Source organism: Cnephaeus nilssonii (genome assembly GCF_951640355.1).
Source record: "Cnephaeus nilssonii genome assembly, chromosome: 5".
NCBI lineage: Eukaryota > Metazoa > Chordata > Mammalia > Chiroptera > Vespertilionidae > Cnephaeus > Cnephaeus nilssonii.
In genome coordinates this window covers 108,117,409-108,142,952 of record NC_137076.1, presented here as the reverse complement: position 1 = coordinate 108,142,952, position 25,544 = coordinate 108,117,409, and the positions used below count along the sequence as shown (strand labels likewise).

The following is a 25,544-nucleotide window of genomic DNA, read 5'->3' as shown; positions in this document are numbered from 1 at the left end:
CCACGCTGGAAGCAATCACACGTGCGGCTTTCTGGGCGATGACAAACACGGCAAACCGCTTTTATTCACAAAGGCCGCGGCATGAGCACAGGGGCGCTCGCTCCCCAGCCGGACACTGGCACAGACGGACGCCGGCCCGCGACCCGCCCGCCCGGGTCACATTCCAGAGGGGACCTGGGCTTTAAGGACAGGAGGGTGGTCAGCTGCTCGGGGCCGGGGAGGTCGGAGGTGGGCCAGCAGGTTTGTGTCAGCTCTCAGGTCCTCAGAGCCCGAGCCACCGGCGCGACCCGCTCCCAGCCCACCCGGTCCCAGGGCGCCCCTGGGGCTGAGGCCGCCCCCCAGGCCGGGCCGGGCACCTGCCTCTCCCACGCCACCCCTCCTCAGGGACGGCCAGGGCACAGCAGCGCCTGCCATCGGGGCCACGCCCCTCCTCCTGCCCACGCGGACGAGCCCTGGCCAGCACAGCGACACCCAGGCCGTCCCCGCCACGCACCCTCCCGGGACCACGCTCCGCACAAAGCCTGCAGCCCCTCCTCTTCCTGCCCGAGTCGGGCCACTTCCCGCCAGCGCCCGCCTCCCGAGTCCGTAGTCTGTCCGTGCGAGAGGGGGATGTGAGCTAAGGGTGACCCCGTGGGACAGACAGCCAGCCGGGCCCCGAGGGGGTGCCCCTGGAGCCTGAGGGGTGGTCCCCGCACCCGGGCCGTGGGCAGGTGCCCCCCGCAGCTCCGCAGGCCGATGGCAGGGTCTGGGACAGGTGTGCTCGCTGACAGGGCCAGGTGATGCCCAGGGGCTGCGGGGAAATCCCAGAGCCACCCCTCCCCCGACACCAGGCCTTGGACCTCTGGTGCTCACTGAGGCCCCGTCCCTGCTCCTGGGCCCTGGCCAGCCTCCCCAGGGAGCCTCTTGCTACCTCCGACGTCCCACCCCCAGGCTCACGCAGGCCCTGCCCCCTGCCTGCTGTGGGCCTCAGCGCTGGCGCCCACCTGGGTGCCGGGAGTGGGGGCCAGTCTGGCAGCAGGTGGAGGTGGGCCCTGGGTCCCAGCCCTGCACATGTGCCTGGCAGGGGCCGGGCCATCTCCAGGGAACAGCCGCAGGGTCTGAGGGGCCAGGGCCACAGGCAGGCTGCACACTGCACGGCCATATCATCGCCCATAAAGTCAGGGAGGCGCGGCCTGTGCTGGGGCAGCGTCGAGGCTGTGTACGCGGAGGCCAGGGCCCAGGGCGTACACACATCCACACGGCCCAGGACACAAGTCCGCGGGCTCACCCTGCCCTTCCCAGCTCTGCCCGTGGCCAGGCCTGGGGGCTGGGTGCACAGGCCTGGATGCCCCGGAGCCTGCCCGCCCCTCGGCCCCCGCAGGCCCCCTCAGGCCCATCGCCTGGAGCTGCCGGAGGGACAGACACCAGAGGCCGGCTTTGGGCGGAGGGCGCCTCGGAACCACGCAGCACCTGCCGGGACTTTCCTGGCCACTGGCTCCGGACCGGCGCCAGCGACAGCCCCGGCGGGTAAAGCGAGGCTCGGGCAGCAGCCGCCTCAGCCGGGCACCAAGCAGCCGGCGGGGAGGAGGAAGGTCGGCTCGGCGCCCACAGACCGTGCGACAAGCTTCGTTCCCGGCCAAGGCGGCTCCTGGCCCGTCCGTCCGTCCGGCTGTGCGCCCCGACCACCCTGCGGAAACGGGGCCGGGCAGGGGCGAGCACCGCCCCACAGGGAGGAGAAGGCGCTCGGGCCTCCCACAAACCAGCCACACAGAAGCCGGCGGTGCCGAGGGAGAGCAGGTCCTGTTCTGCCCTAAGAAAGTGACGCGCAGGCTCAGGGCCCGTCCTCCAGCGGCTTCCTCCTCCTAAGCTAGCCCTCTGTGGACAGAGCGGCCCCGTGGGCGGCGCGCCTGCAGGGACCCAGGGCGGGGGGCAGGGGGGCGCTTCTCTTCGCGGGCAGAGCTGGAGCCATGACGACTTCGTCCGAGTCGTCCGAGTCGCCGTCTTCCCAGTGCGCAGACGAGGGCGGGGACTCGGCTGAAAGGAACCAGGGCGGGGGGGGGGGGGGGGGTCACCCCACTGCCCTTCCTGGCAGGAAACGCGGTCGGACAGACAGACCTAACCGCTTCACACCGCCATGGCCTCTCCCGTCACCGCCTCGCCACCCCAGCCTCTCGGCTCAGCTCCGAACACTGGCCTTCCCGACACGCAAACGCCGTGCGACAGGCCTTGTGGGCACCGGCACCAGGAGGCTGAGTGTGGGGGCTCCTGAGCACCCTGCAGCAGGTCCGGCGGGCGGTGGCGGCAGATGCTGTGCCCGGGCCACCAGCCTCCTCCTGAGCATCGCCCATCGGGGCGGAGGCAGGACCACCCAGCAGCCACCGGGGCTTCCGAGCTGTGTGCCCCCTGCACACCGGAGCGGCCACCCCAGGCGAGGGGCCGGGACCCAGGTGACGGGTGTGGAGGGCGGGCCCCACAGAGAGGGCTCTCGCGCTCTGCTTCGCGGGATCGGAGGTGAGATGAGGGGGGCTCTCGCCGCATCGGCTTCCTTCTGGGACTCTCGGGGAAATGATCACCGAAGTGGAAACTTATGAAAATAAAAACATCGCCCTGGCCGGGTTGGCTCAGTGGATAGAGTGTCACCTTGGGGACTGAAGGGTCCCGGGTTCGATTCTGGTCAAGGGCATGTACCTTGGTTGCAGGCCCCTCCCTGGCCCAGCTCGTGCAGGAGGCAACCCATCGATGTGTCTCTCTCACATGATGTTCCTCTGTCTTTCCCTCTCTCTCCCACTCTCCCTAAAACCAATGGAAAAATACCCTCGGGTGAGGATTAACAAAATGAAACAAAAAAACCACACAGTATTCAAGGTTAGCTCAGGCCTTTTCCCTTAAAAACACTGGCAACCAGACGGAGCGGGCCCCCGGGCCCTGTCCCACAGACAGTTCTGGGGAGCAGGCTGCACACGGGAGTGGCGGAGGCCAGGCTGCCGCGAGGCGGGGGCGCACACCGCAGCCCCGATCACAGGACCAGGCCGACACGGGGTCTGCTGGGCCGGGGAGCCCGGCGCCCCAGTGCAGGGGCTGGGGCAGGTCCCAGGACTGTCTGCTGAGCTTTACAAACGGAGGTTTGGAGAGAATACCGGGGTTCGAGCTCCAGAGCCCGGACAAGGCTGAAAAAGGCAACGGAGACGATAAGACGTGATTTCCGATGAGGATTCCGGGCGAGCTGTGTGCAGACTCAGCTGGTCCTGGAACCTCTCCTCCCCCCACCCCCTGCAGGGAAGGGGTGCTGGGCCGAGGGCACCTCCTTCCCTGCCCCCACGGCTGCTGCTGCCCGTGGCCTCCCACTCACCAGGGCAGGGCTGCGCGGCTGGGCCCTCCACGGCGTCCCCACCGCTCGCTTCACCGTCTTCCTGACCTGGAACACGCAGGCCAGAGCAGTCAGCGCCGGGCGCGGCCCTCACCGCCCCCCTCCGTTCTCCCGGCACCTTCCGTTCAGATCAACGCTTCAGGCGCCCCCTTGGCCAGGGGCACAGGTGCCGGCCACTCACACCACGTTACACCTCCATGACACCCGGAGCCCCAGAGGGCTGCCGCCTTTTGTAGGTTCCCTGACTGGGAGCCCCCGCCCGCCCGCCTGCCTCCTCCGACTCATCTTTCCCACCGAGGACGCCCCTGGGAAAGGCTGAGGGTGACACAGCCCTGCTCGTGCCTTCCCACAGCCCCCACAGCCCGAGGCTGCAGGCTTAGATCTCCACCCGCCCGGGCTCCTCCCCCTCCAGCAGGTGGAGGTGAGCTGCCCAGTTGCAGGACGAGGTGGGAGGATCCCCAGGACAGCAGGGAGCCCTGGATTTGGGGGCTGAAAGCAATTCCCAGCTGCCACCTCGCATGGTGGCCCCGCCGGGCTCCAACCTCACAGGGTCCCGCCACCCCTGGGCCTTCCTGAGCGGAAAAGGAAACTGAAGCAATTCTTTACTGAAAACCCAGCCCCGGGGACACTGGCCGAGGGAGGCCCCCAGCTGGAGCCGAGCGCAAAGCCAGGACGCCTGCTCGCAGCTGGGCCGCAGCGGGGACCGGGCGCCTGCGGGTGACTGACCGGCCTGCAGGTGACTGTTGGTTCTGAGCCCCAGGAAGTGCCTGGGGCTCGCCTGTCCTCCCACAGCCCCCGGGGAAGGGGCGCGCTGTGACGGGGAGGCTGGGGGAGGCTCCAGCCAGGCGAGACTGAGTCTGCAGGCGGGGGGTCAGGCCTCACACGCGCTCCATGTCCTGTGCTTCGGGTGGTGGGCTGTGTGGCCCTGGCACCGACACGCCATGACGTGGACTCACCGGCAGGCGCCGCAGCGGGGGCTGGCGGGGAGGGCGTGCTGAGTGTGGCCGGAGCAGGTGTCCTGGCGGAGGCGGCAGGGAGAGCCCCGGGACTGGAAGAGAGACCGCAGCTGGGCTCGCTGGCTTCCGGGGCCACTGGCCCGACAGGGCGGGCAGCAGGTAGCTGCGCCCCGGCCGAACCCCATCCTGACACAGCTGGCCGTGGGGGCTCCCCGAGTCCTCGGTCAGCCTCCCGCATGCTCGCTGAGGCCGGACCTCAGACACCCCTCCCTGCTGTCTCGGGGTGAGGCCGCCATCCACCTCCCGCTGGCTGAGTGCCCGGGGGGACCCGCCACGGTCGTACGCAGCCGGCCCGTGTGGCTCTGACGTGGCTGCCCCTCTGCATGGAGAAGCTGCGGGCCTAACACGCAGGCCGAGACGCGGAGGTGTGTGGAGGGGGGAGAGCAGCGCCCGCGGGACCGGGAGGGGCCTGCGCTTCCCAGGAGCACACACTGGCCGGCGCGGAGCCTCGCTGTGGACCCCACCTGTGGCCCGAGTTCGCTCAGAGGGGCTGAGTGCTCGTAGTGGGAGTCCTGCCCGAGGGGCAGCGTGACCAGCAACGGCACTGATTCCTCAGGACGGTGTGGCTGCAGGAGGCCCTGAGCCTGGGGGCGGGGTGGGGGCGCGGTTCCTCAGAAAGGGGGATGCGCTGGGACACGGGGCAGCCAGTCCACAAGCTGGGCTCTGCCAGCCCCACGGGTCTCTCTCTCCTGCCTGACCCGCCCGTCTGACCAGGACGGGGCCACCCGCCTGCACGGCACGGGGGCGGGTTTCAGCAGGTGCGGCGTTTGCTCTGGCCCCTCAGACCCCCACGCGCACCTGTGCCGGGCGCACCTGTGCTGGGGACACGGAGCAGGCGGGCCTGCCAGGCCGCTTACCTGGGCCTGACCCGTGCCAGGTGTGCCCGGAAGACCGACTGGATGAGGGTGACGGCCGCCTCCTGCCTGGGGTCGCCCTCGGCCTGGACCACGGGGCTCGGAGGGCGGGGTGAGGGAGGGCTCTGCGGAGTAACGACGGGCGAGCCCTGAGAACTGCCCGCCCTCGGGGGGCACAGCTCCGTCAGGGGCTCGGCTCCTACTCTCCAGGCAGCAGTTTCCGGCTGCAGGTCAGTTCCTGGCTCGAGACCCTTCAGAGGACCCCTCGCCACTTCCCCGAGGACAGGCGCACCCGCTCCTGTCTAAGCTCCCATCCGAACGGCAACAAGGACCTCCTGCCGGATGTAACTGGGCGCCAGGGAGCGCCAGGCGGGGCCTGCAGGGCCGGGAGGGAGGGAGCACCACCTGGGGCGAGGCAGGACCGGAGGCTGGGAGGGGGTACCTGGCTGGGGAGGCCGGGCGCACTGGGAGGTCTGGGACCACACGCTGGGCTCGTCAATAGCCTCGCCCGAGCCAGGTGTCCGCGGAAGGCCGCCTGGAGCACCGTGGCCGCCTGGCAGGGAGAGAGGACGGAGGTGAGGTTACTGCCCAGGAGGTGGCGGGTGGGGACCAGGGGAGATTTCGGGGGGAAGCTCCGAGAGCAGAGGCAGGGCGTCCCTCACGTCCGACCGCACGGTCACCGAGACTCACAGCGCCTCTCTCCCCAGAACCTCCGGGCACAGACAGAGCCCCGTGACCGTGACCGCGACCCCCGGCGGCTCAGCGTGCGCGTGAACCGCGGCCGGTGTCCTGTGGCCGCTCCTCCACGTCACCCGCCACGCGCACCTCCGAGGAGCGGCCACACGACCTCGCGCTGCGCTGTCGCAGGCTGGTGCCGCAGCCGGCCTCCCGGTCGGACTCCGCGGGGACCAGGACTGAGCTGCCCGGAGCCCGCCCCACGCTCACCTCTGAAAGCGGGACCCAAACCTGCTCACCTGGTCCAGCGCGGCCTCTCTCTTCTGAAACAGAGACAAGGCCTGAGCTGGCGCGAGGGTCAACGCCTCACATTGGAGCCCGTTCCCTGGTCCTGCCCCTGCCAGTCACGGGGGGGGGGGGGGTGCCCGCTCTGCCAGCTGCCAGGCCTGGGACCAGCCCCTGCCCCTGCCATGGCGAGCGCTCACCCCTCTGTTCTGTCTCCCTCGTCCTCCTGCACCGACCACAGGCCCGCCCGTCTGAGGGGCCCGGTGACGGTGGGCCGGCAGCTGGCAGGGGCCTCAGCACCCCCTGGTGGGTGCAGCCCCGCAGGCCCCGGAGCCCTCACCTGGCGCCTGTACACCTTCCACCGGGCCTGCAGGGTGCGGGCGGCCGCGTGTCTCCGCTGCTCCGAGCAGGCGCAGGGCTGGGACGGGCTGTCCTCGCTGGTGCCGGGCTCCGGGTCCTGCTGAGGGGGACTGCTGGCAGGCCGGGGCTCCTCCGGCGCCTGCAGGGAACCACGGTGTAGGGGTCACTGGCCCCGACAGCCTGTGCCGGTGCCGGAGAGGTCTGTGCCCGCACGCCCAGTGGACGCTCCGGAGGGACCGCACGGGCTGGGGCACAGGCGGGTCTTCGCTGAGCGGGCCCTCGGGGCGCTCTCCCGGACAGCCCGCGGGCAGCCCAGTGGCTCTGCACAGCGCAAGGACGCCTGCTGCCCAGGGCCCTTGGCCTTTTGCTGACGCTGTTACAAACGCGGGCCTGCTGGGGTGAAGGCAGGTTCCTAGCTCGGCTTGGAAGGAGAAAGAAGCAATGGCTCCGTGACGATCAGAGAGCCTGACCGGTGCCACTCAGGGTCCGCACGCATGGCCCACAAGGACCCCGCTCCAAAGGAGCCACCACCACGATGTCCTCACCCCAGAGGGCGGGCTCCGTGGGACGCGTGGCTAGAGAAAGGCTCCGGAGAGGCCGTACCTCAGGGGTCCCCTCCGTGGGGTCGTCTGCCTCTTCCTCCTTCGCTGCCTCCAGGTCCTGGCACCGCCTGGTCAGTGCTCGAACCTCCTCCCTAGCGTGGGAAGGGGACGGGACACCGTTCTGCCATCACGCAGCGCGCAGCGTCCGCGTGTGGACATCCGGCAGCAGACGAGTGGTGGGGGCCCAGCCGCCACGCAGCACCCACACGGGCATGTGGTGGCACCCCAGCACCGCTCCGGCCAGGCGAGAACGGAAGAGGCGCTGACTGCGCGGGTGCGAGCAGGTGCTCGGTGGGTGTAAGCAAGCAACGTGCACAGGAAGCGCGTCCCGCCGCGGCCAAAGAGCGAAAGCCTCTGCTGGGACCCGCCCCTCTGGCCCCCCCAGCTGGCCTTTCCCCTGAGAACAAATGTTCACTTCGGTTCTGGCGGCAGGAGGCGGGGGGGGGGGGCGGGGGAGGCGGTGGGGGGGCGGCGGGGGCCGTGTCCGCTGTGAAGGTGGCAAGCAGCCCCTGAAGCAGCCACGAAGCAGGCCACAGAGACGGAGGAGAGAGAAGACAGGAGTTTGACCAGAAGCAAGAAGAGGCGCTGAAGGCGAGGCCGCGGGGAGGCCTCCGCTGGGGGAGGGCCGGCCACAGGTGGGGTAGGAATCGGGCCGAAGTGCGCTGTCCCTTGGGCCTGGGGCGATGGTGACCCTGACTGCCCTCCTGCTTTGGCATCTCCTGCCACTACAGCTGGAAGGAAGTGCTGTCTTGTGTACATTTAAGAATAAACTTTTGTAAAAATAAAGTTTATTTTAGCAACCTGTCTTAGTAATCACTCTGAGTGCTAAGTGTTTCTGCTCAGATTTCTGCTCTACCTCGTGGGGGCGTTTCTCATTGCTGTAAAAGCCACTGTTTTAAAGCGCACAGCCAGTGTCCAGTACATTCACGGTGTTGGGGAGCCCAGAGCCCTGCACCCGCCCGTCACCCCCACGCCCTGGCCTAGCCCTGCAACCACTGACCACTCTCTGCCCTGCCCGGCCTGCTCTGGACGTGCCGGGGTCCTCGGCGGCCTGTCTGCCTGCCGCTCCCGTGGACACGGTCTGAGGCCCATCCATGCTGTGGTGCATGTCAGACTGCGTCCCTCTTGTTCCCCGGTGTGGACACCTCCGTCTTTCTCTATTCACCCGCCATGGACATTTGGCTGCTTCGCTTTGGGGCTGTGGTGGAGCAGGGAGGCACCGTCCCCAGGAGGCCTGATGGGGGTGCGGCGGGGCTGGGGGAGGCGGCGGAGTGGAGGGTGTGGGCAGGGTGCCGGGCCAGCTTGCTGACTGGCCTGCCCGGAGGAGAGGGCCACTCCGCTGTCTCCTGGTCGCTTACCTCAGAGCCGCCTCCTGCGCTCGCCTGGCCTCCTCTCCTCGCCGCACCTCCTCCAGCTCCTTCTCCAAGTCGGCCTTGGCCTGGAGCAGCTGCCTCACCTCCAAACTGCACAGAGAACCAGACATGCGGGTCAGCCCCCCGGCCGGCCGTCACTGCAGGGGTGCTCAGCAAGCAGCCCCCTCCCTTTCTCACGACTGCGGGCGGACAAGGGGCAGAGGGTGAGACAGAGCCAGGATGGACCGAGCGCCCGCCACATGCCACTGAACACCTGCCGCCGCCAGCGAGAGCAGGTGCAGGGACAGTGGCGAGCAATGCAGACTCGACGAGGCCCTGCTCTCACCCGTCCTGGGGACAGGCGCCCCGAGGAGCTGCGCCCACGTGGCCACTCCTGTCCCACAGGTGAGTGGCTGAGGGCGGGGCTTTCAGAGGAGACCTCTGCCGGAAGCCCGGTCACACACGTGGGTGGTGGGCAGAGCGGGCACACAGCAGGGCTCAGGGAGCAGCTGTTGCCCTGCCACGTGACAGCGCAGGGGCCGTCACAGACGTCACTGCCCTCAGAGCGACCAGCCCGGCTGTTAGCTTCCCGACACACTGCCTTTCAGGAAGCCGCCACCTCGCTCTTGGATGCAGTTAGACTTCCCCTGCAGGCGCAGCAGCAGGCGGTGCCAGGGCGCGGCCTCCGCTGTCAGAGAGCAGCGGGCACTCAGCCACCGAGTCCTCCCGGCCTGGATGTGCACGCGGGCACCGGGGGTCTCAGCCGGCACCAGATTCCTGGTCTGGGCCCCCGGCCTCCAACCAGCCCCGGTGGGCGGGGCCTGAGGTGCCGCATCTCTAACCGGCTCTCAGGTGGGCGGGGCCTGAGGTGCCGCATCTCCAATCAGCTCTCAGGTGGGCGGGGCCTGAGGTGCCGCATCTCCAATCAGCTCTCAGGTGGGCGGGGCCTGAGACGCGGTCTCAGAAGCCGCGCGGCTCGGATTGCTCTCGCAGAGCCGGGCCTAGAGAACATGGCTGTCTGACACGTCAGGCAGGGGTCAAACACGGGACGGAGCCTGTAGGCCTCTGCATGGGTTAGAGGAGAATGTGGGCGTCCCCCCCCCCAGCTCAGCCTAAGGAGCCCTAAAGGCCTCTTTCAGTGACGCAATATGGCCAATGGACGTCCTCTCACCCTCCCGCTGCCCGCGTTTCGCAGCCGGAACAGAGGTTCAGACTCTGCTGAGAGCCGAGCACCCCGGCCCAGGGGGCGCGTAAGCCCGGAAGAACACGTTTCAGGGAAGCGGGCTCCGGGCCACGTACTCTCTCTCCTGCAGCTGGGCCTGCAGGGCCTTCCGCTCGCCCTTCAGGCTCCGCAGGGCGCCCCGGAGACGCTCGCTGTCCTCCTGGCGCTCGCCGTCCTGGGGGCGCTCGCTGTCCTCCTGGGGCTCAGGGCGCGGCTGCCGGTGCCCCCACGTGCTGGACGCGGAGCGCGCCAGGGGGTCTGACCAGACCCCGTCCGAGGCCTGCGGTTTGGGGCTTTCCATCGAACTGATCTTCTGGGGGCGACACAGGCACTTGTTAGAGTTACGCCTAGCGACCTCCCCATCCCGGGCGCCAGCACCGCTCAGCCCGGAAAAGCTCGGCCACTGGCCCCGGGGCCTCCCCTGGGCCTTTCCTTCCCAACAAGCTTGGTTTTAAAACACCCCAAACTACAAAGTTATACGTTTCGCTTCTAACCATGTGAAGTTACAGGATTACTCGGCTCAGCCACCAGCGCGGCGGCCCTGAGCCGTTCTCCGGCTGCTCGGGCGCCACGTCAGTCTGACGTCGGCATGCAGAGGGCAGTGCATGCGGCCGGGCACGTCTCCGTGAGCTCAGGCAGCACACGCTGCTGAGGGAAACCACCGCGGCGTGTGGGCAGCGAGGAGCCACACGGGCACGTGCAGCGGCTTTCTGAGGCGCCGGGCCCTCTGCACCCACCCGACCTGGGGCCCGCGCGGCGGGGCGCTCAGGCCTACCCCCTCTGGACTGCGCCCATCTGCAGGCAGCCATGCTCAGGGCCACCCGGCTCAGTCCCTAAGTCCAGGAGCAAAGCCCTGCCTGTCCCCATCTCCTCCCCGCGCAGGGCGGGCCCTGACCAGGCAGTAACGCTGACAGGCGCTCACCTTCTCCAGCTCCGCGATCCGCCGCAGCAGCCGGGGCTTGCTCCACTCCGCGCACCCTGGCGGAAGCACCGGCTGTAAAGGACGCTGGGCCTGCAGCCACCCCGCCCCTGCCTGGCACCGCCCTGGGCCCCGTGAGGCGGCAGATTCCTGCTCCAAAGGGCTTCTCCGCAATGGGGAGTCCGCCCCTCCCACTGTGGAGCCCCCGGCACCTGTCTCCTAGGCCTCAGGCGACCCCGGGTCTGCCTGGCAGGCTCTTCAAGGCCATGGTCCCCACTGTGCCAGCCCCACAGCCGCCCCATCCGCAGCCTCTGAACCCCCCTCCCCCCCGCACCTGCTCCAGGTCACCGCTCGCTCCTGGCCCCTCTCTGCTCACTCACAGGTGCTGTGATGTCGCCCGGCCACCTGCTCCCTGATGGCCACCAGGCCTTGGTCTGCCCAGGCCTCGGCCCCGACCTCACTGACCGCCCCCAGGGCACCTGAACCCCTGCGAGGACTCTGCAGGCCCTGCCCGGCCCTCATCCCGCCTGCCCACCCTGACCTGCTGGCTCCTCCCTCCCTGGTACGATGTCACCCACGGGGGCACCTGCCTGCTTCAGTTTACTGCCGTCTCCAGCCCCCAGGCCAGAGCCGGGCACAGCAGGTGCTCGTTACATCCCGGCACATCAGCTGGCCGCCCGGTGGCAGGTGCCTGCCCTGGCGGGCCTTGCGGTGGGGGGAAGGGCCCGGGAGGCGCGGGCGGTACCCTTGGTCCGGGCGACGGTGGGCGAGCTGCTGAGCACGCGGTCCAGGTCCTCCTTCAGGCTCTGGTTCTCCTCGGTGAGCTCCTGCACGCTGCGCGACAGGCTCAGCAGCGCGCCACTCAGCTTCCTCTGCCGCCGCAGGCCGGCCTTCCTCTCCACCACGGGCCTGCGAACCGGACCCGCTAAGGCTCCGCGCGGACGAGAACCGCAGTCCCGCAGGACGCGAACTCTGACCCCCGTCAGCAAGCCGTCAGCCCAGAGGGCTCCGTCCTGCGTCGGGCACCGTGGTGGAGGCCCAGCTGCGGCCACTGGTGCATGCGCACCCGTCCTCCCAGAGCCCAGAGCGGTCCTCAGCCCTCCCAGGCTCCGTCCGCCCACACGAGCCCGTTTACAGGGGCCCTGGTCAGCACGGACACGGCCGGGTCGGACAGGCGCCGCCGCCCGAGCCTCAGCCTCGGTCACTGAGTGTCACCGCGGTCTGCTGAGCGCCGCCTGTCCCGCTCGGGGCTTCCTGTCAGCGGCTCACTGCTCAGAGCGGCCCCCGCGCAGCGGCCACGTTCCCACGCAGGAGGCAGCCCCGAGGGCCGAGGGCTGTGTGACCCCACGAACGCTCGCACCTGGGAGGCGCCGAGACCAACACCTGCAGCGCCGTGAGCGGAGCCCTGGGAACTGCTCCGCCCCGAGCCGCGCGGCATTCACCGCCCAGCGCCCTGCAGACGGCCCTGCAGCACTCCCTGCCCCCACAGAGCAGGGGGCGGGCCTGGCTCGGGGCTGCTCCAGGACCGTCTCTCACAGAGGCCGCGAGCTACGAGGCGGGCCAGCGCTTCCCTGTCTAACAGCCCGCGCCCCTGCGCCATGTCTCCCCAGCACCCGTGGTGCCTGGAAGCAGTGCCTGCCGCCCTGGGGGCTGCGGTGGGTGTGGACAGTGACTGCGTAGGGCCATGCTGTTGGCAGTGAGCAGGGCAACGGAGGGCACCTCCGTAACCACGGCGAAGGGACCCCAGCAGGAGTGAGTGTCACACGAGATCATCGTACTTGCGTCCCGGCGTTTCCGAGCTCGCCAGCAGCGTCTGGAGGCGGTGGATCTGTGGACGCGAGAGAAAGGCATTGAGCCCTAGCGCCCGGGACGCCTCCCCGGAGCGGCAGCCACAGGCCCGCCCTGCCCCGTGCGAGAGGGAAGCTCTGGCCTGACTCATGTTCGTGGTGGCCGGGGACGGGGTCCCCACTGTGCCACCGGGTGGCCACCGAAGCCAGCAGCGACCCTCCCTCTCCACCAGCCCCACGCCCGCCGGGCAGAGGACACCCACCTCCTCGTAGTACGTCTCCATGACAATCCGCATCTCTTCCAAGCTCGTGGTCTTCATGTCCGTCTGCAGCTTGCTGAAACCAAGTTCAGAGTGAGCAGAGCCAGCACCCGGCACAGAGACGCGGCCGGTCCTGGGCCTCGGAGAGGGCGGGAGTGAGGGCTGAGGCCCCAGGCGCGGGCGGCCACGCGTAGACCCTTTCCCGACGGGAGACTGCTCAGCAGCACAGGCCCCTCCCGGCGGCCGGCTGCTCCCAGGGAGGGGACGGGCGCCCTGAGCGGGGCCTCGGGGGGCAGAGCGTAACAGGCCAGAGAAGTACTTTCTCCCGTCCCGCCAGCATGGGTCCCCCTTCTCAGCTGCTGACAGACAGACAGAGGCACCCCCGAGAGGCGGAGCCGAGCAGGACCCTGCAGCACGGGGCAGCACACGCGTTTCTTCAGCTGACAAGTTCAGAGGAAACGGAGAGGGAACCGCTGCACACGAGGACGAGGGCACGGAAAGCAGAGCCTGAGCTTCCTGAGCCAATGCCAACAGCGGGAGGGGCTCCCATCCCAACTCTGACGGCGGGGGGGGGGGGGCGGTCTGGGACAAGCCACGCATCAGGGCTTCTTGTGTCAAGACCCACAGGTTCCTGCTGCAGGTGAAGAGTGAGCACAGGGGCTAGAGGCCTCCAATGTGGCAGCTCGGGAAAGGGAAGGAAAACCCTGCTCCCTACTGACACCTGCAGGAGACGACTATATTCACTCTCTTTTTCTGGTGGAAGACAAAGCTGGGACCTGACCTGGATCAGAGGGGGGCCCTGGGACATAGGGGGGACATGGGACGGAGGGGGGACCTGGGACAGAAGGGGGCCCTGGGACAGAGGAGGGACCTGGATCAGAGGGGGGACCTGGGACAGAGGGGGGCCCTGGGACAGAGGGGGGCCTGGGACAGAGGGGGGCCCTGGATCAGAGGGGGGCCCTGGGACAGAGGGGGGACATGGGACGGAGGGGGGCCCTGGGACAGAGGAGGGCCCTGGGACGGAGGGGGGACCTGGGACAGAGGAGGGTGGGCGGGAAGTCAAGCTGCACCTGAGAACCTGGAGCCAATGCCAGACTGCATGAGGCAGCCCCGCCCGCTGGCAGCCCCAGGTGGTGCAGGCCGCCCCCCCCCCCGTGGCAGCCCCAGGTGGTGCAGGCCGCCCCCCCCCCCCCGTGGCAGCCCCAGGTGGTGCAGGCCGCCCCCCCCCCCCCCCCGTGGCAGCCCCAGGTGGTGCACCCCCCCCCCCCCCCGGCACCTGATGGTGCTGTCCTTGTCCTTGCACTGCTGCTCCAGCCGCAGGACCCTCTGCTTCAGCCCGTTGATGACCTGCAGCAGAACCCACGCCCGAGGCTGACGGCTCCCTCCTCTGAGCCTGGCCTGCCCAGGGGACCGTGTCTGTGCGCGGAGGCCCAGCACTGCCCACACCCCGGCCCGCCCATCGCCGGTCCCTCAGCGTGCCCCGTGTATTAAACAATGTGGGGGGGGGAGGTTCTGCTCCTGCTCGGCTCCTGCTCTGAACCAGGTGCCGGCGGCAGGCAGCGCTTGCTCAGTGGGGGGAGGCCCCGTGACCGCGTCTCCCACAACAGATTCCACCCGTGGGATCTGCTCAGCCACCCTCTCCCTGCCCCTCCCGGCCCCTCCCGGCCCCTCCTAGGCCCTCAGCGGCGTCTGGCGGGGCCGGGCTCCGGGAGGAGGGTCTTAGGAAGCTCCGAGCCCCTCAGCTGCACCTGCTTCACCGCACGGCGCGCTCTAGAGCGAAGGCGCCTCACAGGGGCGGGTCCTAAAGTGAGGTTTTGGGAAAGGCTGCCTGTCCTGTCGCAGCTGATACTCACCCAGCCAGCGTCCGGCCTCTTCTCTCCCAGAGTCCACACGAAATCCGGGCCCTGTGTGAGCAGAGCGAGACGTGAAGACACGCAGGCCGGCTCAGCGCCCGCCACGCCTCTGGCCAGGGCACCCTGCGGGCGGGCGGGCACGCACTCGGGACGGGTCCAGCAGCTGCTCAATCTGCCGGTCCTTCCGGCTGCTCTCCTCCTCGAGGCGCCGGAGCTTCGTCCGCAACAGGTCCGCGTCGCTTCTCTGCATGTGCAGTGACTGAGGAGAGAGAGGACATACGTCGTGCACACACCACGAGCACACACCGTGTACACATACCACACACCGTGTACACACACCACACACCGTGCACACACACCACACACCGTGCACACACACCACACACCGTGTACACACACCACAGACCGTGTACACACACCACAGACCGTGCACACACACCACACACCGTGTACACACACCACAGACTGTGTACACACACCACACACCGTGTACACACACCACACACCGTGCACACACACCACACACCGTGTACACACACCACACACCGTGTACACACACCACACACCGTGTACACACACCACACACCGTGTACACACACCACACACCGTGCACACACACCACAGACTGTGTACACACACCACACACCATGCACAAACACCACACACCATGTACACACACTACACACCGTGCACACACAAGCACACACCTTGCACACACACCACACACCGTGCACACACACCACACACCGTGTACACATACCACACACCTTGCACACACCACGAGCACACACCATGCACACACGAGCACACACCGTGTACACACACCACACACCGTGTACACACACCACACACCTTGCACACACCACGAGCACACACCATGCACACACCACAAGCACACACCGTACACACACACCACACACCTTGCACACACGAGCACACACCGTGCACACACCACGAGCACACACCGTGTACACACACCACACACCGTGTACACACACCACACACCTTGCACACACCACGAGCACACACCGTGCACACACCACGAGCACACACCGTGTACACACACCACACACCGTGTACACACACCACACACCTTGCACACACCACGAGCACACACCGTGTACACACACCACACACCGTGTACACACACCACACACCTTGCACATACCACGAGCACACACCGTGCACACACCACAAGCACACACCGTGCACACACACCACACACCGTGCACACACCACAAGCACACACCGTGCACACACACCACACACCGTGCACACACACCACAGACTGTGCACACACACCACATACCGTGCACACACACTACACACCGTGCACACACCACAAGCACACACTGTATACACACACCACACACCGTGTACACACACCACACACCATGCACACACACCACACACCGTGCACACACCACAAGCACACACTGTGCACACACACCACACACCGTGTACACACACCACACACCGTGCACACACACCACACCGTGTACACATACCACACACCGTGCACACACCACAAGCACACACCGTGCACACACACCACACACCGTGCACACACACCACACACCGTGCACACACACCACACACCGTGCACACACCACAAGCACACACCATGCACACACACCACACACCGTGTACACACACCACACACCGTGTACACACACCACACACCATGCACACACACCACACACCGTGCACACACATCAGACTGTGTACACATACCATGCACACACCACACACCATGCACACACACCACACACGCATACCATGCACACAGAGTGCGCATATACACCAGGTACACACACAGACATATATCACACACTCCAGCACATATGGTGCACACACACTGCACACATACACCATGCATGCACACACTATGCACACACACTGAGCATAGACACCGGCTCACACGTCGCGTGCACGCAGACAGCGGGGGCACCGAGCTCACCGTGCCCGGCTCCTCTCGGTGAGCGGCGCACACAGCATGGTGGGCGGAGGTGGGGTCACAGTAAGGAGACCGAGGGCACCACCGACCGGGGGGTAAGTGCGGGGGGGGCAGAGCCACCCCACGCAACTAGGAACTCTCCCACCCAAAAGGCCGTGGGCACAAGGACACGTGTTCTTTCCATGTGCACATGAGGAAGCACCCTCTCCCTCCAGGGGACTCGTGGCCACCCCAGGACGCCCAGTGCACACCCCACAGAGGGGCCAGCGGGCAGCCCACGCCGTGTGTTCAGCGGGTTAGTCAGGCGACGCGCGGTCACGGGAAGGTCAGGAAGCCAGCAATGGGACTGCTTCCGAAAACATGGAGCACGCGTGTCCCTATGCCTCCTGCCGGCGCAGCTCTGGGCGTGTGGGGGAAGGCAGCCAGCTGGGGCCTCAGGGGCCGGCACCACGCGCTGGGGAAGCCGGCCCGGCCCAGCCGATGGGCACCGGCAAGAACAGCCTTCTCTCTAACGGGGCGGGGGGGGGGGGGGGCGCCTGACGGACAAGAGCTGCCCGCCCCAGCAAGCACCGCAGAAAGCACGCGCCCTCCCGCCACAAAGGGGAGTGCGCGGGCCTGCGCCCCGTGGGCTGCAGCAGGTGCTGCCCTCCTCCTGGGGGAGGGGTGGGGGTCAGAGGCGGCCCACTGAGGGCCAGGACTTTCCATCGTCCAGCGGCAATGAGGCCACACACACACCAAACACAATGGAAGACTTAAATCTTAACGTGTCAACAACTCCATTACATGTAAGTGATCTAAACAGGCCAATTAGAAGACAGAGACTGGCAAAGCAGTTTACAAACCGGACGCACTCAGGTGCTGCCACAGAAACTCATTTTAAACTAACCAGACAGGCAGGTCCAAGTAAACGGCTGAGAAGAGATGCCGTCAGAACGTTATGCTAGAGAGGAGCTGGCCCAGGCCGGGGCTCAGTGGGTTGGAGTGTTCACCTTGGACAGACCACCGACCTCTCTGAGTCTCAAGGTCACCACCAATGACAGCGGTGAGCTGTGGGAGCGGCCGAGCGCGTGGGAAACGCCCCGTTAGCACTAAAGAAACACACACACGGGAGGTGACCACATTAAACACCGACGCTGGCATCGCCAGGCCGGTCTCAGGGCAAAGGCCTCTGCAGGTCCCCGCCTCCCGGTGCGCAGGGCAGCGCGCAGACACGGCGGCGGGCCTGTCCTCCACCAGGTCCAGCCCGGGGTCACGCTCACGCTCTCTCAATGGCCAGGCCCAGCACAGACCCCGCTTTCCCGTCACGGCTGGGAAGGCGTTCACTGTGGAAACCCACCAGGAGCAGGTAGACACTACCTTCTTCAAGTCCATGATCTCGTCATACATGTCCTCCTTCTCTCTGTAGACCGGCGTCCCCGGGGCGTGACCTGGAGGAAACACAAGCCCCTGACAGACCTGGAAAGGAGGGAGCTTCTCGGCCACGTCTAGGAAAACCCGGGAGCGAATAAAATCATCCTGAATAGGGAGCAGGAATCTTTCCAGCTTTTAGTCCAATGACAACTGTGTCCCCAGAGGAATGGGAACGGCCGTGCCGAGGAGGGAGCGGCAGAGCACAGGGCCGGGCGGAGTCGGCGGAGAAGGGACACGTGTACCTGTAAACAGCCAAGGAAACAAAGACAGCAAGCAACCCCCCCCCCCCCCAGGGCGAGGCCCGACAGGAGGCAGAGCGGTGAGAACAGCCCCCTCGCCGTGAGACCTGGCTTCTCCGTCGTATCTGCACTGTCCTCCCGGCACCGTTCCTACAGCTGACGCCACTAAGACTGTGCGGGAGGCGGGAACAGGGAAGCCTGGGACGAAGTCACCATCCCGTCAGGAGCGCCACCTCCCGGGGGCAGAATGGACTTTCGGGGTCACTGTCCTCGGGACACTCCATAGAGGAAGCCCCGACTCTCACCCCTTCCTGCTCCTGCTCAGTCGCGGTCGCCCCGTGCTCCCCATTGCTGGGGAACGCCTGAGGTCTGAACGTTCTGCTCTCAGCACCTCCGGCAGGTGGTTGGGGTGCTGGCGGGGGTGGGGCGGGGGCTGCCCCCAGGCAAGCCTGCCTCCAGGGAGTGCCCTCCTGCTGGCCGGGGGCGGCCACTGCGGGTCCCAGGGGGAAATGGAGGCTTTCCTCTGACCCGCCCCCGGCGGAAGGCTCAGCCGCCGGCCCTCAGGGAGGAGGGCCCGGTGTGCGCCGCTGCGCTCCCACGGCCAAGTCCCGCTGCCGCTGCCATCAGAGCGCTGCCCGCCCGCTCACACACTCCTGACCCCGGACCGCGCAGGGCAGGGCGCCGCCAGCACAGACCCAGGACAGTGTCGCCCACGGAGGCCGTCCCCAACCACGCTCTGTTCCGTAAAAGCCAGGAGGCTCGACGTCTCAAGGTTCATGTGAGCCTTCCAGACAAGTCACCTTAAAACCCTCTCCCACCCGCCCGCCACGCCGCCCGCCCTCAGGCCGCAGGTGCTGCCGGGACCACGGACCTTGCTTGGCACTTCCCAGCCACAGCCTCTGCGGCGTCAGGGCCGTCCTGCTTCCCAGGGGCATGCTGGCCGCCGTCCGCAGGGGCCGCCCGGCCGCGGTCCTCGGCTTGCAGTAATACGGCGACTCTGGAAGCCAGCGCAGGGTCAGGGCAGCGCACCGGCCTCACCGCGCTCCTCCCAGACGGCTGAGCCCCGAGCGGAGAAACCCAGCCGGGGGCCCAGGACGCGGGCTTGGCGGAAGGCTCGGCCACCGCTCAGGAGCTGCTGGGCCGGACCGCCCCCCCCCCCCAACTCGGGGTCTCCCTCCCAGGACCCAGGACGCCCCGCCCCAGCAGCCACCTCCCCAGGTCACCTGGGAGCCAGCGGCAGCCCGGCCTACTTACTGGGCGATGTGGGTGGAGGTTTATGGGCACTTTTCCTCTTTGTTTTCTGGGAGAAAGGAGAGCCGGGAGCAGCAGGTGAGCCTCTCCCCGGCCCCAGCCGGCCAAGCCCTGGCTGCTCAGGGTGGGGGCGAGGGCAGCGATGGGGAGACTGCCCTGCGGGCTGAGCAGACCGAGCAGAGCAAGGCCCACAGGCTCAGGGGGTGCCCCAAACCTGGGGCCCATGTGGTTCAGGGGGTGCCACTGAACCTGGGGCCCATGTGGTTCAGGGGGTGCCACCGAACCTGGGGCCCATGTGGTTCAGGGGGTGCCACTGAACCTGGGGCCCATGTGGCTCAGGGGGTGCCCGAACCCGGGGCCCATGTGGCTCAGGGGGTGCCCAAACCCGGGGCCCATGTGGCTCAGGGGGTGCCCAAACCCGGGGCCCACGTGGTTCAGGGGGTGCCCCAAACCTGGGGCCCATGTGGTTCAGGGGGTGCCACTGAACTGGGGGCCCATGTGGCTCAGGGGGTGCCCGAACCCGGGGCCCACGTGGCTCAGGGGTGCCACCGAACCCGGGGCCCATGTGGCTCAGGGGGTGCCCCCGTGGGCTGCAGCTAAGGGTGGCTCCAGTCACATCACAGATAGGGGGGATGTGGGGCCTTAAATTCAGTTGGAAACGCTGCACAAATGGCAGACCTGCCCACCCCAGCGTCCTCAGGCCTGGATGGCGGTGTGACTGTCCCCAGGGTGGGCGCAGGCAGCTGAGACCTCGTGACCAGGAAAAGAGGGAGCGTGTCTGGAGAGCCGGTGGGGCAAGCAGGGTGCTGACACAGAGCTGCGCCCGTGGGCTGCCCGCCTCGGGCCCTGTGGCCGGGAAGGCCCCTCCGCCCGTGTCCTCAGGCTTCCCCGCAGGGACCCCTCGCTTGGCCTCGGCGGAGGCACCAGGTCTGTCCCAGGCAGCTGGACCTCAGCCGAGACTGCTGGGCCCGTCCCTCAGCAGCTGGGGGACAGTTCCTCACCCTGCAATGGCCCTGCCGTCAGACAACGGCCCGCAGAACTGGGGGAGTGAGGTGTGGGGAGTCCGCTGCCATGGGGGCAGTGGCCTGGCTGGAATGCCCGCTGGGAGCCGGCTCCCCCTCTCCCACCGGCACAGGGAGCCGGCTCCCCCTCTCCCACCGGCACAGGGAGCCGGCTCCCCCTCTCCCACCGGCACAGGGAGCCGGCTCCCTCTCTCCCACCGGCACAGGGCGCCGGCTCCCCCTCTCCCACCGGCACAGGGCGCCGGCTCCCTCTCTCCCACCGGCACAGGGCGCCGGCTCCCCCTCTCCCACCGGCACAGGGAGCCGGCTCCCCCTCTCCCACCGGCACAGGGCGCCGGCTCCCCCTCTCCCACCGGCACAGGGCGCCGGCTCCCCCTCTCCCACAGGCACAGGGCGCCGGCTCCCCCTCTCCCACCGGCACAGGGCGCCGGCTCCCCCTCTCCCACCGGCACAGGGAGCCGGCTCCCCCTCTCCCACCGGCACAGGGCGCCGGCTCCCCCTCTCCCACCGGCACAGGGCGCCGGCTCCCCCTCTCCCACCGGCACAGGGCGCCGGCTCCCCCTCTCCCACCGGCACAGGGCGCCGGCTCCCCCTCTCCCACCGGCACAGGGCGCCGGCTCCCCCTCTCCCACCGGCACAGGGCGCCGGCTCCCCCTCTCCCACCGGCACAGGGCGCCGGCTCCCCCTCTCCCACCGGCACAGGGAGCCGGCTCCCCCTCTCCCACCGGCACAGGGAGCCGGCTCCCCCTCTCCCACCGGCACAGGGCGCCGGCTCCCCCTCTCCCACCGGCACAGGGAGCCGGCTCCCCCTCTCCCACCGGCACAGGGCGCCGGCTCCCCCTCTCCCACCGGCACAGGGCGCCGGCTCCCCCTCTCCCACCGGCACAGGGAGCCGGCTCCCCCTCTCCCACCGGCACAGGGCGCCGGCTCCCCCTCTCCCACCGGCACAGGGAGCCGGCTCCCCCTCTCCCACCGGCACAGGGAGCCGGCTCCCCCTCTCCCACCGGCACAGGGCGCCGGCTCCCCCTCTCCCACCGGCACAGGGCGCCGGCTCCCCCTCTCCCACCGGCACAGGGCGCCGGCTCCCCCTCTCCCACCGGCACAGGGCGCCGGCTCCCCCTCTCCCACCGGCACAGGGCGCCGGCTCCCCCTCTCCCACCGGCACAGGGAGCCGGCTCCCCCTCTCCCACCGGCACAGGGCGCCGGCTCCCCCTCTCCCACCGGCACAGGGAGCCGGCTCCCCCTCTCCCACCGGCACAGGGAGCCGGCTCCCCCTCTCCCACCGGCACAGGGAGCCGGCTCCCCCTCTCCCACCGGCACAGGGAGCCGGCTCCCCCTCTCCCACCGGCACAGGGAGCCGGCTCCCCCTCTCCCACCGGCACAGGGAGCCGGCTCCCCCTCTCCCACCGGCACAGGGAGCCGGTCCATTCTCCAAACAACCCAGGGGGCCGAGGGGCCGCAGCTGCCCTCGGGCCAGACCTGCCCGACCTGCTGTCTACGCTTCCTGGGCTGGGACCGGCCAGGACCCCGCTGTGCAGCTCAGAGCATCCTCTCCCACACAGCTGCCCTGACCTCACCCCGAGCCCTGCTCCCTCCCATCACGTGTCAGAATTGGGGGCCTGGAGGGGGGGGGCAAACCAGATGCAGGGTGGGAACCTGCCCACTGCTCAGGACTGACTTCTGAAAACAAGCTTGAAACTTACAATCTCAGTTACTCAACGAAAGACCTGCCCCTTTTCAAAGGCATCCGGAATCCGTGTTCCAGGTCTACACACAGCCGTGGGGGGAGCGCCCGCTGCACACGCGTGCGGAGTGTGCGGAAGGGAAGTCACCAGCACGGGACACGCGGGGCCTCCCGATCCCACTCACCGTCTCACAGTCGGAGTCGAAGGTAACCGCGGACAGACTGTCATCTCCCTGCAGGAAGAGAGCAGACAGGGAACCTCAAGGCACCTGCCTGGCCCCCGCAGTCACCCGCTGAGGCAGGAACCCCAACACCCGCCCGTGAGAGCCGCCAGCAGGCTGCTCGGCCATGCCAGGAGGGACGGGCGGGGACACAGAGCAAAAACGCCCCCGTCCCTCAGCCCGGCAAGCGTGTCCCGTCGCTGGGGACTTTGGATCAAGAACCGGTCCCTGTGGGAAGTGCTTCTTTCGTGTCCCACGTGTGTAACGTTCTCTCGCTCACCTTCCATCAGAGCTCCAGGACCCGTGACCATCTCCCAGTGAGAGCAAGCCAAAGCCCCGTGAAGCCCACGCGTCCCTGAGGTAGTGGGCTAACGAAGGCCCCGCGTCCCGGTCCAGGGCCGGCCTGGCCAGGGAGTGAGGTCGGGGCCGGCTGATGGGGTCCAGGCCCTGGCCCCTGCCGCACGGTGGCCACGCCATGGTAAAGGGTAAACAGGGCTGGTCTAGGGCCTCACACACAGCCTCTGACCAACAAGGAGCTTCTGCTGACCCGAGAGGGACCCCTAGGAGGTCAGGCTAAAAGCCTGAAACCCTGACCCTGTCCCCGGCTTGGCTCTTAAATCACGTGGTCACGCCCAGGCTCCATGGCACCCTGGGGCCCTGCGAGTGGGCCTGTCGCAGCCCAGGAGGTGAGGGCCCCCCGGTGGTGAGCGCTGGGAAGTCAGTGACCGGAGAGCCGGGCGGCTCTGCGCTGAGGAACGCCGGGGCTGGGCCTGGGCCGGCCGGACAGCCTGCCCGCGGAGGTCCCCGTCTGGTGAACAGGTCCCGGCTCAGCGGAGAAACCACTGCCCGCCTGTGCCCCCGGCTGCGTCTCCCGGTGCCCTCAGAGCCTGGCATGTATAAGGGGCTTAACAAACGCATGGGAAAGAGCGTTTCTAATAGCAAACCATGAAAGGGAGGGAGCAAAAGCAGGGAAATGATCAATAAAACAGGGGGTAGCCACAGGTTCGAATACTTAAAATCACGTTTTTGAGCCCTGGACGCTTTGGCTCAGTGGATAGAGCGTTGGTCTGCGGACCGAAGGGTCCCGGGTTCGATTCTGGTCAATAGCACGTACCTTGGTTGCAGGCTCCATCCCTGGCCCTGGTCGGGGCTCGTGCAGGAGGCAACCAATCAATGTGCTTCTCTCACATCGATGTTTCTCTCTCTTTCCCTCTCCCTTCCACTCTCTCTAAAAATCAACGGATAAATATCCTCGGGTGAGGATTGAAAAAAAAAAGATTGAAGCTGATTCACAGATGTCGTTACAAAGAACAGATAAAGTTATCAAGTAGTGATAAATATTTAAAAAATAAATAAAATCATGTTCTTAGAAATGTGTGGATATGGGAAAATGCTAACAACAAACTAAGTGGCAAAGGTTACAAAACAGTATAAATGTCTCAATTTTTAAAACTGTATGAAAAAAAAAAAAGATGCTTCGAAAGAAGATCGGGCAGGAAATAGACACACCGATTGGTTTTCGGTGGGTAGTTAGGTTCCCGGTAATTCTCCACGTTTTCTCCAATGGGCATCACGACCCCAGAAGTTACTTTTCAGAGATGGAGGAGCGCTAACAGGCAGGAACAGAAGGGCCCCTGACCCCAGGGACAAGCGGGAACTTCAGCGGCTCCCGGGGTGGGGGCACGAGGTCAGGCCCCATCCAGCTGCCTGCCCCCCCAGGCCCTGGAGCCCGCGCAGCTCCCCGCCTCAGGACCTGGGCACTGCTGCCCTCTGCTCCAGGTACCCCAGGCCACCCCGCAGAGCACCTGCTCCGACCCCGTCCACAGCCTCTGCGCCCGCCTGACAGCTCAGGGACGCCCGGCCTGCTCTCCCCGCTGGAACGCCTGGCTCCCAGACACCCCCCAGGCAGTCCTGGCCGGGAGCCCCGGGAAAAGGAGTGTGAGAGCCGCCGGTCCCCATCCCAGGGAGCGGGGCGGGGCGGCACCGCCTCCGGGAAGCCCTCACACCGGGATGGATGGCTCGGCCCTAGAGGCCCCGGGTGGGCGAACACTTACACAGTGAGCTCCGTCACCCGCGGGCCGCGATCGCGGGCACCGCACACGCCTGGCCTCCCAGGCGCCCAGGCGAGGGCGCTGCGTCCAGGAGGACTTCCTGGAAGCGGCGGCCTGTGCAAGGGCGGGCGGGGTCCGGGGTGCTGGAGGCCGGGCGAGGGGCGGCGATGCCCTGCCGCCCGCACGTGGGCGGGGGCTGCGGGCCGCTCTTATGCGGTAACAATCCCGGCAGCTGTCACCGGCGGCCGCGGCGTGCGCCCCTCCCGGCCCGGCCCGGCCCCCGCCCCCGCCCCCGCCGGCAGGCCCGCGAGCGGGAGGGAGCGAGGAGGCCCGCCCACCGCGCTTACCGTCTCCGAAGCCGGATCCCCGGTGCCCAGCGACATGGCTGTGGCGCTGCGGGCGCGGCGGTCCGGTTCTGAGGCTCCGCGGGCCGCCTGTCCGCCCGCAACCTCAAGACCCGTCCGCGCGCCCGCCGCGACCCCGCTGCCATGGCAACCGCGCGGGCCCCGGATGTGGCGCCGGGCGAGCCGGGCAGACAGTGCGCATGCGCCCCCCCCCCCCCCGCCGCGGGCGGGCCGACCGGCAGCGCTCCCGGAGGGGCGGGGCGGGATCCCGGCCTCCGGGCCCTGCAGCCCACACGGCGTCGCCGTCCATCCCGCGGGAAGCCTGTGAGCTGGTCGCGGGCCGGAGGGAGCCTCTGTGCCCGTTCCTCACCCGAGGGGACGGCCAGAGCGCCGCCTGGAGGCGCTGCAGAACCGCGGTTCACATCGAGGGAGCACTTCGCGCAGCGCCTCTAAGGGCCCCCCGCCCCCGACCACCGGGGCCGGCGACGAGGCGCATCCCGTTTCCCAGAGTCCAGTTCCGGGAGCAACAGGGCGGCTCCCCGCTCTTCACCAAGCAGTTCTGAGGGCCCGGGGGGGTGAGGGTCAGGCAGGGTGTGGTCCGACGTGGTTCCCATCACAATGAGTGTGTTTAAAGCTCCCTTTTTATTTCACGTCAATGCTCGGGAATGCTGCTTCCCGCCTCCTTACACCGGTGGGCCAGGCATTTCCCCGAAGGCGGCTGAAACACTGACTGCAGAGGAGCCTGTTGGTGTTGATCCGCGGGCCTTGAGGACCGCGGGCCGCTGAGGGCGCGGAGGGCCCAGCTGTGAGGCCAGAGGACCGCGGACTCTGCCT

The 25,544-nt window shown here is 68.0% G+C and overlaps 1 protein-coding gene across 4 annotated transcripts; it reads right to left on the bottom strand.

Moving 5' to 3' along the window:
* Positions 1–1,846: 1,846 nt before the first annotated feature.
* On the bottom strand, positions 1,847–24,879 carry IQCE (IQ motif containing E; the record flags this gene model as incomplete). 4 transcript variants are annotated; one of them, XM_079771395.1, is made up of 22 exons in its annotated part: positions 24,714–24,764; positions 22,280–22,327; positions 19,392–19,437; positions 19,009–19,134; positions 17,845–17,915; positions 14,677–14,790; positions 14,532–14,582; positions 13,955–14,025; positions 12,682–12,754; positions 12,410–12,459; positions 11,377–11,540; positions 10,635–10,690; positions 9,790–10,025; positions 8,497–8,601; positions 7,140–7,230; positions 6,517–6,675; positions 6,191–6,214; positions 5,659–5,769; positions 5,220–5,341; positions 4,303–4,394; positions 3,329–3,394; positions 1,847–2,013 (listed from the first exon to the last, which is right to left on the bottom strand). In XM_079771395.1, exons 1-22 carry the CDS (start codon positions 24,747–24,749, stop codon positions 1,847–1,849), a joined length of 2,079 nt encoding a protein of 692 aa, XP_079627521.1. In that variant the 5' UTR covers positions 24,750–24,764. The 4 variants fall into 4 exon arrangements, with proteins under 4 accessions (XP_079627521.1, XP_079627519.1, XP_079627518.1 ...); XM_079771393.1 differs by lacking the exon at positions 1,847–2,013 and adding an exon at positions 2,030–3,146; XM_079771392.1 differs by lacking the exons at positions 1,847–2,013; positions 3,329–3,394 and having other exon boundaries at positions 3,647–4,394; positions 9,790–10,022.
* Positions 24,880–25,544: the final 665 nt, after the last annotated feature.